This window comes from Gorilla gorilla, chromosome 12 (genome assembly GCF_029281585.2).
Source record: "Gorilla gorilla gorilla isolate KB3781 chromosome 12, NHGRI_mGorGor1-v2.1_pri, whole genome shotgun sequence".
NCBI classification, from domain to species: domain Eukaryota; kingdom Metazoa; phylum Chordata; class Mammalia; order Primates; family Hominidae; genus Gorilla; species Gorilla gorilla.
Genome location: NC_073236.2, coordinates 34,558,316 through 34,575,453, shown reverse-complemented (window position 1 = coordinate 34,575,453; position 17,138 = coordinate 34,558,316). Strand labels below are relative to the sequence as shown.

At 46.9% G+C, this 17,138-nt stretch overlaps 1 protein-coding gene across 1 annotated transcript in view; it reads right to left on the bottom strand.

Moving 5' to 3' along the window:
* Positions 1–17,138, bottom strand: part of FER1L5 (fer-1 like family member 5) — a 61,938-nt gene that overhangs the window by 23,777 nt on the left and 21,023 nt on the right. Inside the window, exons 15-19 of the mRNA XM_063695563.1 lie at positions 12,360–12,403; positions 12,186–12,268; positions 12,017–12,111; positions 10,900–11,028; positions 7,866–8,043 (exon numbers count right to left, since the gene is read on the bottom strand). Of these exons, the coding sequence (XP_063551633.1) occupies positions 7,866–8,043; positions 10,900–11,028; positions 12,017–12,111; positions 12,186–12,268; positions 12,360–12,403 (529 nt within the window). The remainder of the gene's footprint in view (positions 1–7,865; positions 8,044–10,899; positions 11,029–12,016; positions 12,112–12,185; positions 12,269–12,359; positions 12,404–17,138) is intronic.

Here is a 17,138-nt window from a genome sequence, read left to right as displayed (position 1 = left end):
ACAGGCTACATATATATACAAACCATGATATCAAAAGAATACACGATATGATTTTTTATATAATAATAATAATTATTTTTTAAAGAGGCAGGGCACGGCGGCTCACACCTGCAATCCCAATGCTTTGGGAGGCTGAGGCCAGGAGTTCAAGGCTGCAGTGAACTATGGTCATGCCATGGAGGTGAGGAGTGGCTGTAGTTAAGCAAAGTGTTTTGAGCTGCATTTACGCGTGCTTGATACTTGCTCCTTTTGATCCAAATGATCTAGAGGGCCTTGGTCGGGTGGGGTGGGCACAGGGGCCTCTGGAGCGCTCCAGATCCATGATCTGAGTGCTATTACAAGGGCATGTTTGCTTTGTGATAATTCACTGAGCTTGACACTTTGGTTTGTGTACTTTTCCATAGGTATGTTCTACTTGAAAGTTTACTTAAGAAATTAAAAAATAGTGGGGCAAAACACCCAAAATCAGTATGTAAAATACAGTGTGTCAAAGATGGAAAATGCTAAGGACAAAAGTGGGGAAGGGAAAAAGGGAGATGCCGAGTAATTTAAATAGAATGGTCACCTAAGGACTTTCTATGGCGATCTAGAAGAAATCATCTAGAATGCAGCCCAGAGAGAGGACAAGATGAAAAATATGGAAGAGATTTAAAAATATGAAGGACAGAATGAGAAGGTCCACAGAGGACAGAGTGAGTTCCGGAAGGAGATACAGTGGGGAAGAGGTAATTTTCAAAGGGAAAATATAATTTTCCGGGATTTTTGGAAGACACTAGTTTCAGACCCTGGCCTTTGAGTGAAAGACTGGAATGATAAATAAGCAGAGATGCATGCCTGGGGCTCTCAGTGTGAGGATACACAACAGCAATTTTCCTCTCCTACTCTTGGAGAACTTACAAAAGCAACAAGCAGAAGGAAAATAACTCTGTTTTCAGCAAACCAAGGAGACAGATATAATCTGCAGACTCAAAATACACGTAAGGACTGCCAAAAGCAACTGTGACCGCCACTGAAGCCAAGGGGTGAAGCGCAGCAGCAGCAGCCACCTGCGGGACACGACTAGCAAGACAGACAGCGGGAAGCATGCTGAGTAGGGGCAGATTGCAGAAAGTGCCAGCAAAAACACACTCCCTGAAGGAGCTCAGGAGCTCATGAGGCAATGTGAGCCCGCAAACTTCAGAAAACAAGTAGAAGAAAAAACAAAAACAGAGATGGGAAGGTAACATAAGTAGTCCACGGGAGATTAGATGCTGCAGACAATTCAGTGAGAGGCATGGAAATAAGGATAGAAATAAGAAAAGTAACCGAAATGAAATGGAAAGAATAGGTCAAAAAAGGATCAGGGAGAAAATGACAGATACAGATAAAACCAAGGAGAATCACTAAACCCATAAATGGAGCCTCTGATGTAGAAAATTAAACAATGGAACAGAGTAAGTATTTTAACATGTAACCTAGGAAAACACATGAGGAAAGGATGGTCTTTTTAACAAATGGTGCTTGAACAACTGGATATTCACATGCAAATTAATTCAAAATGAATCATACAGGTAAGTGTAAGAGGTAAAACTGTAAAAACTACAGGTGTGGCCGGGCGCGGTGGCTCACGCCTGTAATCCCAGCACTTTGGGAGGCCGAAGCGGGTGGATCACGAGGTCACGAGATCGAGACCAGCCTGACCAACATGGTGAAACCCCGTCTCTACTAAAAATAGAAAAATTAGCTGGGCGTGGTGGCATGCGCCTGTAATCCCAGCTACTCAGGAGGCTGAGGCAGGAGAATTGCTTGAACCTGGGAAGCGGAGGTTGCAGTGAGCCGAGATTGTGCCACTGCACTCCAGCCTGGTGACGGAGCGAGACTCCATCTCAAAAAACAAAAAACAAAAAACAAAAAACTATAGGTGTGTGTCGCCATGCCCAGCTAATTTAAAAAAAAATTTCTGTAGGATCTCGCCATGTTGCCCAGGCTGGTCTTGAACTCCTGGGCTCAAGTGATCTGCCTCAGCCTCCCAAAGTGTTGGGATTACAGGCGTGAGCCACCACACCCAGCCAAAACTAGAAAACTTAGAAGAAAAAATAGGAGAAAAATCTTCACAATCATGAGTTAACCAAAGAGTTCTTAGATATAACACCATAAAAGAAAAAATAAATTGGATTTTATCAAATTAAAAATGTTGGCACTTCAAAAGACACTACTAAGAAAATGAAAAGACAAGCCACAGACTATTTGCAAATCACATATCTGGTACAGGACTTGTATGCAGAATATGTAATGAATTCTTGCAACTCAATAATAAGAGAAACAATGCAATTTAAAAACAGGCAACACATTTGAATAGACATATCACTAAAGAAGATAAATGAATGGTTAATGAGCACATGAAAAGATGTGGCCAGGCACAGTGGCTCATGCCTGTAATCCCAGCACTTTGGGAGACCAAGGTGGGTGGATTGCTTGAGCCCAGGAGTTCAAGAACAGCCTGGACAAAATGGAGAAACTCCGTCTCTACTAAAAATACAAAAATTAGCCAGGTGTGGTGGTGCGCGCCTGTAGTCCCAGCTACTCGGGAGTCAGGTGGGAGGATCACCTGAGCCCTGGAAGCAGAGGTTGCCATGAACCGTGATTGCACCACTGCACTCCAGCTTGGGTGTCAGAGCGAGACCCTGTCTCAAAGAATAGAAAATAAAAATAGGCCGAGTGCAGTGGCTCACACCTGTAATCCCAGCACTTTGGGAGGCCGAGGTGGGTGGATCGCTTGAGCCCAGGAGTTTTGAGACCAGCCTGGGCAACATGGTGAAACCATGTCTCTACGAAAAATACAAAAACTAGCCGGGCGTGGTGGCACATGCCTGTAGTCCCAGCTACTTGGTGGGGCTGAGGAAAGAGAATTGCTTGAACCTGGGGGGCGGGCGGAGGTTGCAGTGAGCTGGGATTGCCCCACTGCACTCCAGCCTGGGTGTCAGAGCAAGATTCGGTCTCAAAAAATAAATCAATAAATAATAAAAATTAAAAAAAAAAGATGCTCAGTGTCATTACATGAAATGCAGATTAACACAACGATGAGGTACCACTGTGTGCCTACTATACTAAATAAAGACAGATGATAAATGACAAACTGAAATCATCTTACATTTCTAGGAGAATATAAAATGGTGTGGCCACTTTGGAAAAGCTTGGCAGTTTCTTAAAAAGCCATTCCACTTAAAGACTTGTATACGAATGTTCACAGCAGCTTTATTCTTTTTTTTTTTTTTTGAGACAGAGTTTCGCTCTTGTTGCCCAGGCTGGAGTGCAATGGTGCGATCTCAGCTCACTGCAACCTCCGCCTCCTGGGTTCAAGCAATTCTCCTGCCTCAGCCTCCTGAGTAACTGGGATTACAGGCATGCACCACCATGCCCGGGTAATTTTGTATTTTTAGTAGAGACGGGGTTTCACCATGTTGGTCAGGCTGGTCTCGAACTCCCGACCTCAGGTGATCCATCCACCTCAGCCTCCCAAAGTGCTGGGATTACAGGAGTGAGCCACCGTGGCCGGGCAGCTTTATTCTTAATAGCTAAGAAGTGGGAACAATGCCCATCAACTGATGAATGGATTAACAAATGATGGATGGTACACCCATACGATGGAATACTATTTGGCAATGAAAAGGAATGGAGAACTGATACACGCTGCATCATGGATAAACCTGGAAAACATTACGCCAAGTGAAGGAAGCCAGATGCAAAAGATGACATATTGTATAATTTCATTTATACGAAATATCCAGGAAAAGTAAATATGCAGAGACAAAAGTAGATTAGTAGTTGTGTGGAGCTGGGGGTGGGGACAGGGGAGTGACTACAAAACAAGAGAATTCTGTGGTATGTAAATTACATCATTAAATAGATTACTAACAAAATAAGATTTTACTCATCAACATAGATGCAAAAGCCTCAACAAAATATTAGCAAGCCAATTCCAGAATGTATAACAAAGATAGGACGGGCATGGTGGCCCACGCCTGTAATCCCAGCACTTTAGGAAGCTGAGGCAAGCGGATGACCTGAGGTCAGGAGTTCGAGACCAGCCTGGCCAATGTGGCGAAACCCTATCTCTACTAAAAATACAAAAATTAGCTGGGCGTGGTGGCACACTCCTGTAATCCCAGCTACTGGGGAGGCTGAAGCAGGAGTATCACTTGAACCCGGGAACCCAAGAGGCAGACCACCGCACTCCGGCCTGGGCGACAGAGTGAGACTCCGTCCCAAAAATATTTTTAAAAAGGTATAACAAAGATAATGTTAGGTATCAATGCAATTATACCGTAATTAATTGCATGGTATATTACATATAATAAAACAATTATTTCTGTGAGGTGGCATATTATTAACTCAAAGTAGACTATGATGAGTTAAGGGTCAATATTGTAATTCCTTGAGCAACCACTAAAAATGATCCAAAGATACATATTGTCAATAGATAGAATGTAATACTAAAAAAAAAAAACAAAAAAATACCTGATGAAAACAAAAGAACACAGGAAATTCCAGTGGCCTTTTTTGTAGAAATTGTTGAGCTTATGCTAAAATAGGAAAATGGGAAGTAACCCATTTTCAACAAAAGTCCAACCCAAAGACTTGTACAATAGCCAAAATTATTTTGTAAAAGAACAACTAGGCCGGGTCCAGCGGCTCACGCTTGTAATTCCAGCACTTTGGGAGGCTGAGGCGGGCAGATCACCTGAGGTCGGGAGTTTGAGACCAGCCTGATCAACATGGAGAAACTCCATCTCTACTAAAAATACAAAATTAGGCATGGTGGCGCATGCCTATAATCCCAGCTACTTGGGAGGCTGAGGCAGGAGAACTGCTTGAACCCAGGAGGCAGAGGTTGTGGTGGATAAGGATAGGCAAATAGATCAATATGGTTAACTGATTTTCAACAAAGGTGGCAAAGTAATTCAATGTGGGACTGAATAGTCTTTCAGGCAAATGGTGCTCCACTGGTTATCTGTATAGAGAAAAATAATCTCAATTCCTCCCTCATACCATATGCAAAAATTAAGTCAAATTGGATCATAAACCCAAACAAAAAAGACAAAACGATAAAGCTTGTAGAATGAAACAGAGGAGACAATTTTCATGATCTTGAGATAGACAGATATTTCTTAGACCACATAATCTACTAACTATAAAATTAAAGATAATCAACAGGGCTGAGCGCAGTGGCTCACACCTGTAATACCAGCACTTTGGGAGGCCAAGTGGGGTGGACTGCTTGAGCTCGGGAGTTTGAGACCAGCCTGGGCAACATGGTGAAATCCCATCTGTATGAAAAATTAGCTGGGCGTAGTGGTGCTAGCCTGGGCCACATGGTGAGACCCTGTCTCCATAAACAATTTTAAAAATAGGCTGGGCACAGTGTCTCACGCCTGTAATCCTAGCACTTTGGGAGGCCAAGGCGGACAGATCACTTGAGGTCAGGAGTTCAAGGCCAGCCTGGCCAACATGGCAAAACCCCATCACTACTAAAAATACAAAAATTAGCCAGGCGTGGTGGCAGGCGCCTGTAATCCCAGCTACTTGGGAGGCTGAGGCAGGAAAATCGCTTGAACCTGGGAGGTAGAGGTTGCAGTGAGCTGAGATTGTACCATTGCACTCCCTCCTGGACAACAGAACAAAATTCCATTTCAAAAAAAATTAATTAATTAATTATTTTTTAAAAAAAGGCTGGGCAATATCAAGTACTGGTGAGAAGGTAGAGTAATAGGAACTCTCATACCATGCTGAGGAGAGTGTAATTTGGTATAATCACTTTTGCTTTGAGTTTCTTTTCCACTCCTAGGTATATAATTTAGAGGAAGTCTTGCACTTGTAACCAGGAGACATGCACAAGAATGTTTATAACAAAATTATTATAATAGCAAAAAAAGATACAACCTAAATGCCTACATATACCACACACTTTGTGGTATAATCACACAGTGGAATTTATGCAGAAGTGAAAATGAACTGCAGTACACATACCCACATACAAAGTTTAATGTTGAGCAGAAGATTTAAGACAGATGAATACAGACCGAAAGAGTCCATTTATGTAAAATATAAAAACAGTATCATGTTTAGGATTTCATTCACAGGTGAAGAATTAAAAAGAAAAGCAAGAAGGTGATTAACACAAGAGTCAGGGTCATGGTTACTTGTTGGGTGAAGGAATCTGGGAAGAGCAAACAGGGACCCTTTCTAAGATGCTGATAGTTTTCTATATTTTAAGCTGGGTGGTGAGTTCATGGGTACTCATTTTATTATTTTTTTTTAGTTTTTGGTTAAACAGGGTCTCACTCTGTCACCCAGGCTGGAGTGCAGTGGTGCGATCTTGGCTCACTGCAACCTCTGCCTCCCAGGCTCAGGTGATTCTCCCACTTCAGCCTCCCTCATTTTATTATTCTTCTTTAAACTATACATACACATTTCATATACTTTTTTAAAATATTTCATAATACTAAAATCAAGTAGATATGCTAAGTGAAAGCCATTTACAAAGAACCACATATTATATGTTCCATATATGATATGTCTGGAATAGGAACATCTACAACCACAGAAAGTAGATGGCCGGGTGTGGTGGCTCACGCCTGTAATCCCAGCACTTTGGGAGACCGAGATGGATGGATCACCTGAGGTCAGGAGATCTAGACCATCCTGGCTAACATGGTGAAATCCCGTCTCTACTAAAAATACAAAACATTAGCCAGGCATGGTGGCATGTGCCTGTAGTCCCAGCTACTCGGGAGGCTGGGGCAGGAGAATCGCTTGAACCTGGGAGGCGGAGGTTGCAGTGAGCCGAGATCGCACCACTGCACTCCAGCCTGGGCAACAGAGAAACATTCTGTCTCAAAACAAAACAAAACAAAAAAACAGAAAGAAAGATCAGTGGTTGCCTAGGGCTGGGGAGGTGGGAGATAAATGGGGGGTGACTGCCAATGGGCATAGGGTTCCTTTTCCGGATGAGGAAATGTTCTAAAATTGATTGTGGTGATGGTTGTACGACTCTGTGAATATACTAAAAAACTATTGTACAAACTGAAATGGGTGAATTGTATGGCTTGTGAATTATATCTCAATAAAGCTTTTTTAAAAGACAGGTAGGGAAGTGGGATGCCGAGAAAGGCTCAGAATGGGTGATGAGACAGTAAAGATGAAAAAGATGAAAGTGAGACAGCAGTGCTCTGCAGCAGTGGTTCTCAAACTGGAGCATGCACCCCAGTCACCTGGAGGGCCTGATAAAACACAGACTGTGGGGCCTCTTCCCCAGGTTATTGGATTCTCTAGGGCTAGCGTGGGGTCAAGAATCTGCATTTCTAACAAGTTTCCAGGTGATGCGGATGCTGCTGGCCCAGGGCTTGCTCTCTGAGAGCCGCTGCTCTATAGTGCCCAATATAGGTGTGCAATAAGTATATATTGGATGAGTGAATGAACGGCTGGAGGGGTAGTTGGTTGGATGTTGGGGTAAGTGGGTGGGTGGGAGTTGAGTGGCTGAATGGATGGGTAAAAAATAGATGGATGCGTGAATTGGTGGGTGGAGGATGGATGGATGAGAGGTGGTTCAGAGTAGGGGAAAAGATGGGGTTGGTGCAGTTGTAGTGTGGAAAGCAGTGTAGAGAAGGACTTCATGTCAAGACCTAGTTTCAACTCATGGGTTCACCACCTGCTAGCTATGCAGTTTGGCAAATGACTTCACCTCCCTGAACCTCATTTTTTCATGTGTGAAATATAGGTAAATAATGCCTATGAATCTTCCATGAGCTAATACCCCTGAGAGAGCCTAGCACAGGGCCTGGCATGCAGTGGCTGCTCTCTACTCATTGCCTGAATCTGACAATTACCATCATATATCACTGGGCTGTGCTGTGTGCTTGAGACTAGAGGCTTGTAATTCAGGTCCATCTTGTTCCCATAGTGACCGATGCTGACCTCGAAATGGATCAGCTCTTTAAAGTTGGGCATCATGGTACAGGAGAGGAAGATGACACACAGCCCATACTTTTGGCGGTTCTGGTGCTTCTGAAACAATAACCGCCCCCACCCCCCATACCCAGTACATAAGCCAAGGGTTATATTGACAGGCAGGGAGGCAAGGATGAGGTATCTTTCTTTCAAAGCCATCTTCCCTTCTCTCCCTCTCAAAGGCCTTCAGAGGCTCCCTCACACCCTGCTGATCCAGGGCAGTTCCTCCAGGACTTCCATCACCTGGCCCCTCCACCCAGCCAGCCCTGGCTCCCTCCCTTCCTGAAATCAGGTGGCTCGGGAGGGGGGTGGTCTCCTCCCTTGTTAGGGTAGGCTCTGAGTTGGGCCACCCCATCCTCATTCCAAGTAGAGATGCTTCCTCCTTTTTGCCTAAACCCTTTCCCCCAGAAGACACAATGTGGATAGGGGTGTAGGGCTGAGGTTTTACACACACACACACACACACACACACACGCACACACATATTCATACTCCCAGAAAGGTTGAACCTTCCCACTTCCTGCTCCAGCTGCCCACTATGCCCCCAACTTCGGCTGTTCTCACCAAGTGCTTTCTTGGGCCTCCTATCCATTGTATCAGCCCCTCTTGTTTCTGTTGCCAACCTCTGCCCCATTCTTGCATTCCCCCAGTCTGTTCACTAGCTCAGGTTTCCCCTATTGAAAAAAAATAACTTTCCTTCTCCCATCTGAACCCCTATTTAGCTACCACCTGTTCTCATTTCCTTTCACGTTAAAAAAATTTACTTTTGAGGCCAGGCGTGGTGGCTCATGCCTGTAATCCCAGCACCTTGGGAGGCTGAGGCAGGCGGATCACAAGGTCAAGAGATCAAGACCATCCTGGCCAATGTGGTGAAACCCCACCTCTACTAAAAATACAAAATTAGCCGGGCGTGGTGGTGGATACCTATAATCCCAGATACTCAGGAGGCTGAGGCAAGAGAATTGCTTGAACCCAGGAGGTGGAGGTTGTGGTGAGCTGAGATTGCCCCATTGCACTCCAGCCTGGGCAACAAGAGCAAAACTCCATCTCAAAAAAAAAAAATTTTTTTTTACTTTTTTTTTAGAGATGTGGTTTCACTATGTTACCCAGGCTGGTCTCAAACTCCTGGGGCTCAAGTAATCCTCCTATCTCAGCCTCCCAAGCCCGGCTTTTCAATCAGGTTTCTTAGAAGGTTTGTCTCTGTGCACTGGCTCCTACCTCTCCCTCCCATCTATGGCAGCCCAGCTTCTCTCCTGACCTAAGGCTACTGACATCTTCCTAACAACCAGCAGATATCTCTCAGTCCTCACCCTTTCTCTCTGCCACATTCAAGATTGCTGGTCACTCCTTTCTGCAAATCTCCACTCCTGAGTCCGCCTCTGCAGGCTCCTGTCCAACCGCTTCTGCAAATCCCTTCTCCTCTTTCACCTGCCTCTTAGACTGTGGCATCCTCATAGCTTCCCTCTCCTTTCATTCCACCTACTCTCCTCAGGCAATTTCTTCCACTACCACAGGTTCAAACCTTGGTGTGTTGATGTCACATCCCTGTGTCTAGTAGGCTCCAGAGCTGGTCTATGTGGATGTCTTACATCACATGTCAGAGATGGGTTTCATCATTTCCCTCATATCTGCTCCTTCTTTAGAGAGCCCACCTCGGTGCATTGCACCCCTGACCACCTCGTCACCCATGGCAGAAAATGGGCCTCAGTAAGGGGAGTCAGCCTCACTTCTTATGTTCTGTTGGTCACTGGCTCTGGCCATTCTGTTTCCAAAGGGTCTCTGAAACCTACCCACCTCCTCTCTAGCTCTCTGCCAGCAAGGCTGTATTCCTGTTTCTCTTGACTGGGTGACCCCAACTTACTCTCCTCCAGTCCATTGCTACTGCTCCTCCTGCCCCTTCCTGCCTCAGTAAGTAGTCCTCCACTGGCTTCAGGAAGAAACCCAAATCCCTTAGATTGTTTTACAAAGCCCTGAGAAACCAGGTCATGAATTAACACAATTTCTCCTTAACCATATCAGGGATTCCTTTTTTTTTTTTTTTTTTTTTTTTTTTTGAGATGGAGTCTCACTCTGTCACCCAGGCTGGAGTGCAGTGGCATGATCCTGGCTCACTGCAACCTCCGCCTCCTGGGTTCAAGAAATCCTCCTGCCTCAGCCTCCGAAGTAGCTGGGACTACAGGCGCAAGCCACCATGCCTGGGTAATTTTTGTATTTTTTTGGTAGAGATGAGGTTTCGCCATATTGGCCAGGCTGGTCTCGAACTCCTGACCCCAAGTGATCTGCCCGCCTGAGCCTCCCAAAGTGCTGGGATTACAGGTGTGAGCCATCGTGCCCGGCACAGATTAGGCATTTTATTTTTTATTTTTTATTTTTTTCAGACGGAGTCTTGCTTTGTTGCCCAGCCTAGAGTGCAGTGGCACAATCTCTGCCCACTGCAACCTCTGCCTCCCGGGTTCAAGTGATTCTCCTGCCTCGGCCTCTCTAGTAGCTGGGGCTACAGGCGTGCACCACCATGCCCAGCTACATTTTTTTTTTTTGTATTTTTAGTAGAGACAGCGTTTCACCACGTTGCCCAGGCTGGTCTGAAACTCCTGGACTCAAGTGATCCTCCCTCCTCGGTCTCCCAAAGTGCTGGGATTACAGGCGTGAGCCACCGCACCTTGCCCAGATTAGGCATTTCTTAAACTGAAACCTTATCTTTTCCATCAGGGTCCCCCAACCACCGGGATTTGGTGCAGCAAGAAGCCACTAGCAGGGCCTTAGTAAATAATCAGGCCGATTGATCAAGCATCCTTACACACTCAACAGCCAGTGGCCGGGGCCTCTCTACACGGTCAGAAACTGGGATCCACAGTAGATCCGGGGCAGACAGGGCTCTTGTTTTTCCCTGGGTTACCTGTTTCCCGCAGTTACCTCTATCCTGGTCACTTCATGGGAGAGATCCTTTATCGTGGAGTCTTGATAGGACTTGATTTGGGTGATTAACTCCAGGAAGACTCGGCCTCGATAAGCTAAACCATCCCTAACAGAGTCGGGAATACACTAGGGCAAGCGAGAGGAAAACGGAGAAAAGGGGTGAGAGAAAAAGAACAGGCCAGTCTCCTTTGAAGCCCCTGAGGCAAAGACAAGGTTGTCCAGTCACTGCCTGCCCGGGGCTTACTCCAACCACAATCCCGGAGAAGAATTCCAGAAACCTCCACGCCGGGAAACCTCTGGGCATTGAGCCCTCTTCTGCACCCTGGGATCCTGCCTGCCCCATGGAAGACCGTGCTCCCACCATGCTTCAGGCTGGGTGGTAACTGTGATTACCACTGAGTTTGCACTACCCGCCTGGCCAATCAGAGCCTGCCCCGCCTCCTTGGCAACTGTGATCCACGGGGAGCACACATGACCTAAGGAGGCCAATTAGAATGCTTCCCTGGCCTTCCCTGCTGGAGGCTGTGTGGTGAGGTTCCCAGCCGGGAAGCCTAACTGAGGCAGGAGGGAATGAGGCGGGGGGGAAGGAGAGTGAGGGCCTCCTAGTGGCCTTGGTGGCCTTGAGGACCAATGCCTGTGGTTCTTCCTCAGCATCCTTCCCTGCCTCGTTCCTTCCCAGGGCCTCTTTGCAGTCAGAAACTGGGATCCACAGTAGATCCGGGCGGACAGGGCTCTTGTTTTTCCCTGGGTTTAAGCCAGTTCGAGTTGGGTTTCTGGCATTTACCGCCATTCCTGAATAACCTCATGCTTCCTCACACTTGCCTGTGCTGTGTCCTCCGTCCTTCGCGCCCTTCCCACCTGCTGAAAATCTTACCATGGTCTCCTCTCAAAGCCACTTCCTCAGGGAAAGCCCAGAGCTTCCGCTTGCTCCTTTCTCGTGCCCCCACGCCTGTCCCACATGCACGTGGCTGCTCATGGACAGGCTTCACGTCCTCCACAAGACCCCGAGGGACAGAAACCAGGGCCAGGGCCTCGGGGCACATCCCAGGCCCTAGTGCTTTACATGGGGAAGCTCTACCTCCACTGTACCCTAGAGCTGATGTGAGAAGCTTACAGCGCCTTCTTCCTGGATCCTGAAAGGGGCCTTTTTACCCCCATGCAGAGTCAGGAAGCTGGGGCCAAAGCAGGGCAGGAAGCCGGAGTACACTCCTGGAAGGAGAGAGAGTGAGAAGGGTCGGGCACAGGACGAGGGGCGTAGGAAGTGGGCTCGAGGCTTTGCTTGCCTTCTATCTCTTCTCCGGTGGACGAGATCTGGTTGAGGGACAGGCTGGCAGTCCCAATCTCATCCGGGCAGTCCTTCTTGCGGCTGGAGAGAAACACACTCCTCAGGCTGAGCCCCCGGCCCAGCTCTCATTTCTTCCTTCCCTGTGTGCTTCAGCCTCCACCAGGTTGCTCACCAGTCCAAGACTCTGAACTTGATGTAGCTGGAGAGGCAGGGTAGCTGTGGAGGGAAGGAGAGAGGTGCGGTGGGTACACATTGGGACTGTCTGGCCCTCGTGGAGATTTTAAGAACAGGTAGGGAGTCGCGGGTCTGGGAGCAAGTCCTGGCTCAGTTACCAGTGAGCCACTTCATCATAGAAAAGCTGGATTTTGAACCAAGCGAATCGAGCTTTGGCTTTAGGGCCTCTTATTTGTTTTCTGGGGGTTTGCTTTGTTTTGTTTCAGACAGGGTGCTGCTCTGTCACCCAGACTGGAGTGCAGTGCCATGATCATAGCTCACTACAGCCTACACCTCTCAGGCTCAAATGATCCTCCCGCCTCAGCCTCCTGAGTAGCTGGGACTACAGGCACCTGCCGCCAAGTCCAGGTAATTAAAAACAATTTTTTTTTTTTTGTAGAGACAGGTGCCTTACTATGTTGCCCAAGCTGGTCTCGAACTCCTGGGCAAAAGCAATTCTCCTGCGTAGGGCTCTCAAAATGTTGGGATTAGAGGTGTGAGCCACCTCGCCCAGCTGGGCCTCCCATTTGAATAGGCCCCTTGCAAGGTCTTGAGAGGGGCCTGGAACTTGTCACATGATCGTTTTGTATTTTTGTTTTTAAAATGGCCCTCTGGACAAGCATGGTGGCTCACACCTGTAATCCCAGCACTTTGCGGGGCTGAAGCGGGCAGATCACTTGAGCAGCCTGGGCAACATGATGAAATCCTCTCTCTACAAAAAATACAAAAATTAGCTGGGTGTGGTGGCACTCACCTATAGTCCCAGCTACTCAGGAGGCTGAGGTGGGAGGATTGCTTGAGCCTGTGAGGTTGAGGCTACAGTGAACCATGATCATGCCACTGCACTCCAACCTGGGTGACAGAGCGAGACCTTGTTTCAAAAAAGAAAAAAAAGTCCCCTAATTGCATAAGCTTCAGGCCCCTCTGACACCTGAGTCTGCCCTGACTGTGGGCTGGTAGATATTACTGTCCTCATACAGCCCCTCGCAGTCTGAATGCACATTCACCAAACCATCTCATGGAGAGGCCGTGGGCCTAGAATGTCTTCATCATGTCTAGCCATCAACTTTTTAAACAGCGGTATATCTGTCTCCTCAAAGAATAAATAATAAACCAGGCATAGTGGCACATGCCTGTAATCCCAGCACTTTGGGAGGCCGAGGCGGGCAGATCACCTGAGGTCAGGAGTTCAAGACCAGCCTGGTCAACATGGAGAAACCCCGTCTCTACTAAAAATACAAAATTAGCCGGGTGTGGTGGCGCATGCCTGTAATCCCAGCTACTCGGGAGGCTGAGGCAGGAGAATCACTTGAACCCGGGAAGAGGAGGCTGCAGTGAGCTGAGATCGTGCCATTGCACTCCAGCCTAGGCAACAAGAGCGAAACTCCGTCTCAGAAAAAAAAAAAAAAAAAAAAAGAATAAATAATAATAGCTGCCTCTTTAGGAGGTTTCTGTTGCCCCTGGCTTGTGCTAAACAAATTCCACAGACCAGCTGAGTGGGCTCTCCTAAAAACCTCATGAACCAGGTGCTATTATTATTCCCATTTTCATATGGGAAAGCTGAGATCAGAGAGGTTGAGTTCCTGAAGTTCTCATGCTACATGCAGTTGCCAAAGCCTCAGAGCTCCTAACCACTCTGCTGTAACCCCTTGAGGGCTGTGATTGTCCCTATAAAGAGATGGGGAATCAGGCCTAGAGAGGCAGAGGGACTTGCTCAAGGTCACATAGTAAGGGGTGGAGTCAGGATTCCTACCCAAGCTTCTGTGTCCCATCTTCACTCTGCATTATGGTTTCCTCAATTATTTTTAAAAAGAAAGAAAGAAAAGAGGCCAGATGAGGTGGCTAATGCCTGTAATCCCAGTACTTGGGAGGCTGAAGTGGGAGGATCGCTTGAGGCCAGGAGTTCAAGACCAGCCTGGACAACATATTGAGACCCCCATCTCTACCAAAAATACAAAAAATCAGCTGGGCATGGTGGCTCGTGCATGTAATCCCAGCTACTCAGGAGGCTGAGGCACAAGAATTGCTTGAACCCAGGAGGTGGAGGTTGCAGTGAGCTGAGATTGCGTCACTGCAGTCTAGCCTGAGCAACAGAGCGAGACTGTCTAAAAAAAAAAAAAAAAAAAAAGAAATAAATAAAAGAAAAAATCCATGTGTCCATGTGTAAAATAGAGCTGCTGGGTTGAGGCCAGAGTGGGACCCCAAATCCTCAATCCTCTCAGCTGGGGCCTCTTCTCCTTACAGCAGTTCTTGGGATGTGGCTGGGAACCTCCCAGCTTTCCATTTTCTTCATCCCATTCTCCCTGGGTCCTGACAGCTAAGGGGCCAAGGAGAAGAGGAAAGGGCTTTCCAGGTGAGCAGCTAGTCAGTAAGAAAGGAGGAAATTGCCCAGGTTAAGGAAGGACATTGGAAGGGGAGAGATGGGCACCAGAAGGCATCCAGGTCTTCCAAAGTTAGGAGTCCTCCAAGTTCAGATTTATGGCGGAACCACCTTTCCATCCATCCTGCTAATAATTCTCCTCCTGCTTCTTGGTTCCTCATCTAGTGTGCTGCCTCCCCTTCTGCCCTGGGGCCCTCGGACTGACCATTGGTACAGGCCAGTTTTCTGCAGTGCCCTGGGCTCTGCTCCCCTTCTGACCACCTGGCCTCAGATGCTGCCATCCGTGTGGCTGGCTGTTCTGCCTCTTCAGAGAGAGGTTCACACCTGCCTGCTGCATTTCCAAAGGGCTAAAGGCAATCAGGCCAGTATCCAAAGGGCCCCACCCTGGAGACTGTGTTCTGGGGAAAATGGATGAGGTTCCAGGGGTGTTTGAACATCTTCAAATGTTGGAAGGCCTCTCTCAGGGATGAGGGAGGGCCTGGCCTGTGCCATTGGTTCTGAGCCTGTAAGAAGATGAACAGGGCCGGGCACGGTGGCTCACACCTGTAATCCCAGCACTGTGGGAGGCCAAGGCAGGTGGATCACCTGAGGTCAGGTGTTCGAGACCAGCCTGGCCAACATGGTGAAACCTCGTCTCTACTAAAAATATGAAAATTAGCCAGGCTTGGTGGTAGGAACCTGTAGCCCCAGCTACTCATAGCTTAAACCCAGGAGGCGGAAGTTGCAGTGAGCCGAGATCGCGCCATTGCACTCCAGCCTGGGTGACAAGAATGAAACTCTGTCTCAGAAAAAAAAAAAAAGATGAACAAAGAAGATGAACAGAAGATGAAAAAAGAAGATTTCCCAAGGCTCTGAACAGCCACAGAGCGTCTGAGGATCCCAGCCCTGTGCCCTCACCACAGGCAGGAAAAGGTGGGAGGGAGCTTGGCAAGGATGGGGGATGGACTAGGCCTCCTCTGAAATGTCTTCCTACTTTCAGAGTCTATAAAATCATCCAAGGAGGCAGGGATTATGAGGAATGGTTGAAAGTGATGACTCACAGGAAGGCAGACTGGGTAGCTACTAGAAGCAGCAAGGAGGGGAGTTCACAGGAGGGAGAAGGGGAGCGCCTTAGCTAATTTTGTATTTCACAATGTAAGGTATGAGGAAACAAAACATTCTCTGGGTTGCCAAGTCCATGTCACACAAATTCCTGTGTGCCTGCACTTATGAGAGAGCTCAAGTTATCTCTCAGTTCAAGTTATCTCTCAGAACTGTGTTCTTATTTTACACACAGCTCTTAGAAGCCTGACTTAGAGTCAAAAGGCCAGTAAGACTCCGCCTTCAAGAGAACTGTCATCCACAACAGCTGATAGGTGACGGAGACAGATTGAAAGGCGATCAAAATCAGACTACAGAACCCCAAAAAGAAAGCATCTCAGAGCCATTTAGTGTAGGAACAAGTAGCCCGGTACTGCAGATAGCCCAGGATAATAACTATGTTCCCATAATGGCTCCAGGCCATCAACAAAAAGCTCTAATTATATTCAGGGCAAAGTTGCTGAGAAGATAAGAAAATGTATATTATCATTTAAAATGTGTCTTTAAAGGGATTTGTTTTGTTTTTATATGTGGGTGAAAGGGCACATTTAAGTTCTCTGGAAAGTTCAGTTGTATGACCCACTCATTGCTTAATACATCTACCATAGAATCTAGTCATTCTACATCTACATATTTACCTAAGAGAAATGAAAGCATATGTCTATGCTAAGGGTTGTACACAAGTGTTTACAGCTTCACTGTAACAGCCCCAAACCTGAAATGTTCATAAACAAGGAAAGGGATAAGCAAACTGTGGTACATCCATACAATGGAATATTACTTAGCAACAAAAAGGAATGAACCACTGATACACAGCAATGGCATGAATGAATTTCACAATAATTATGCTGAGTGAAAGAAGTCAGACAAATAAGGGTACTTACTGAACAATTCCATTTCTATGAAACACTAGGAAATGCAAGCTAATACGTAGTAACAGAAAGCAGATTGTTGGTTGCCTGGGGATGGGAGGGGGTGGAATAGGAATCACAGGGAGGGATTCCCAAGAGGCATTAGGCAACTTTTGGAGGTGATAGATATATTCATTACGTTGATTGTATGATGGGTTTCCTGGATGTGTACATATTTTAAAATGTATCAAATTGTACATTTCCTTTCTTCCTTCCTTCCCTCCTTCCATCCCTCCCTCCCTCCCTCTCTCCTTCCTCTCTCTCTCTCTCTTTTCTTTTTCTTTTATATTTTTCTGAGACCGAGTCTCCCTCTGTTGCGCAGGCTGGAGTGCAGTGGCTTGGCTTGGGCAACAGGTTGTTATCACCT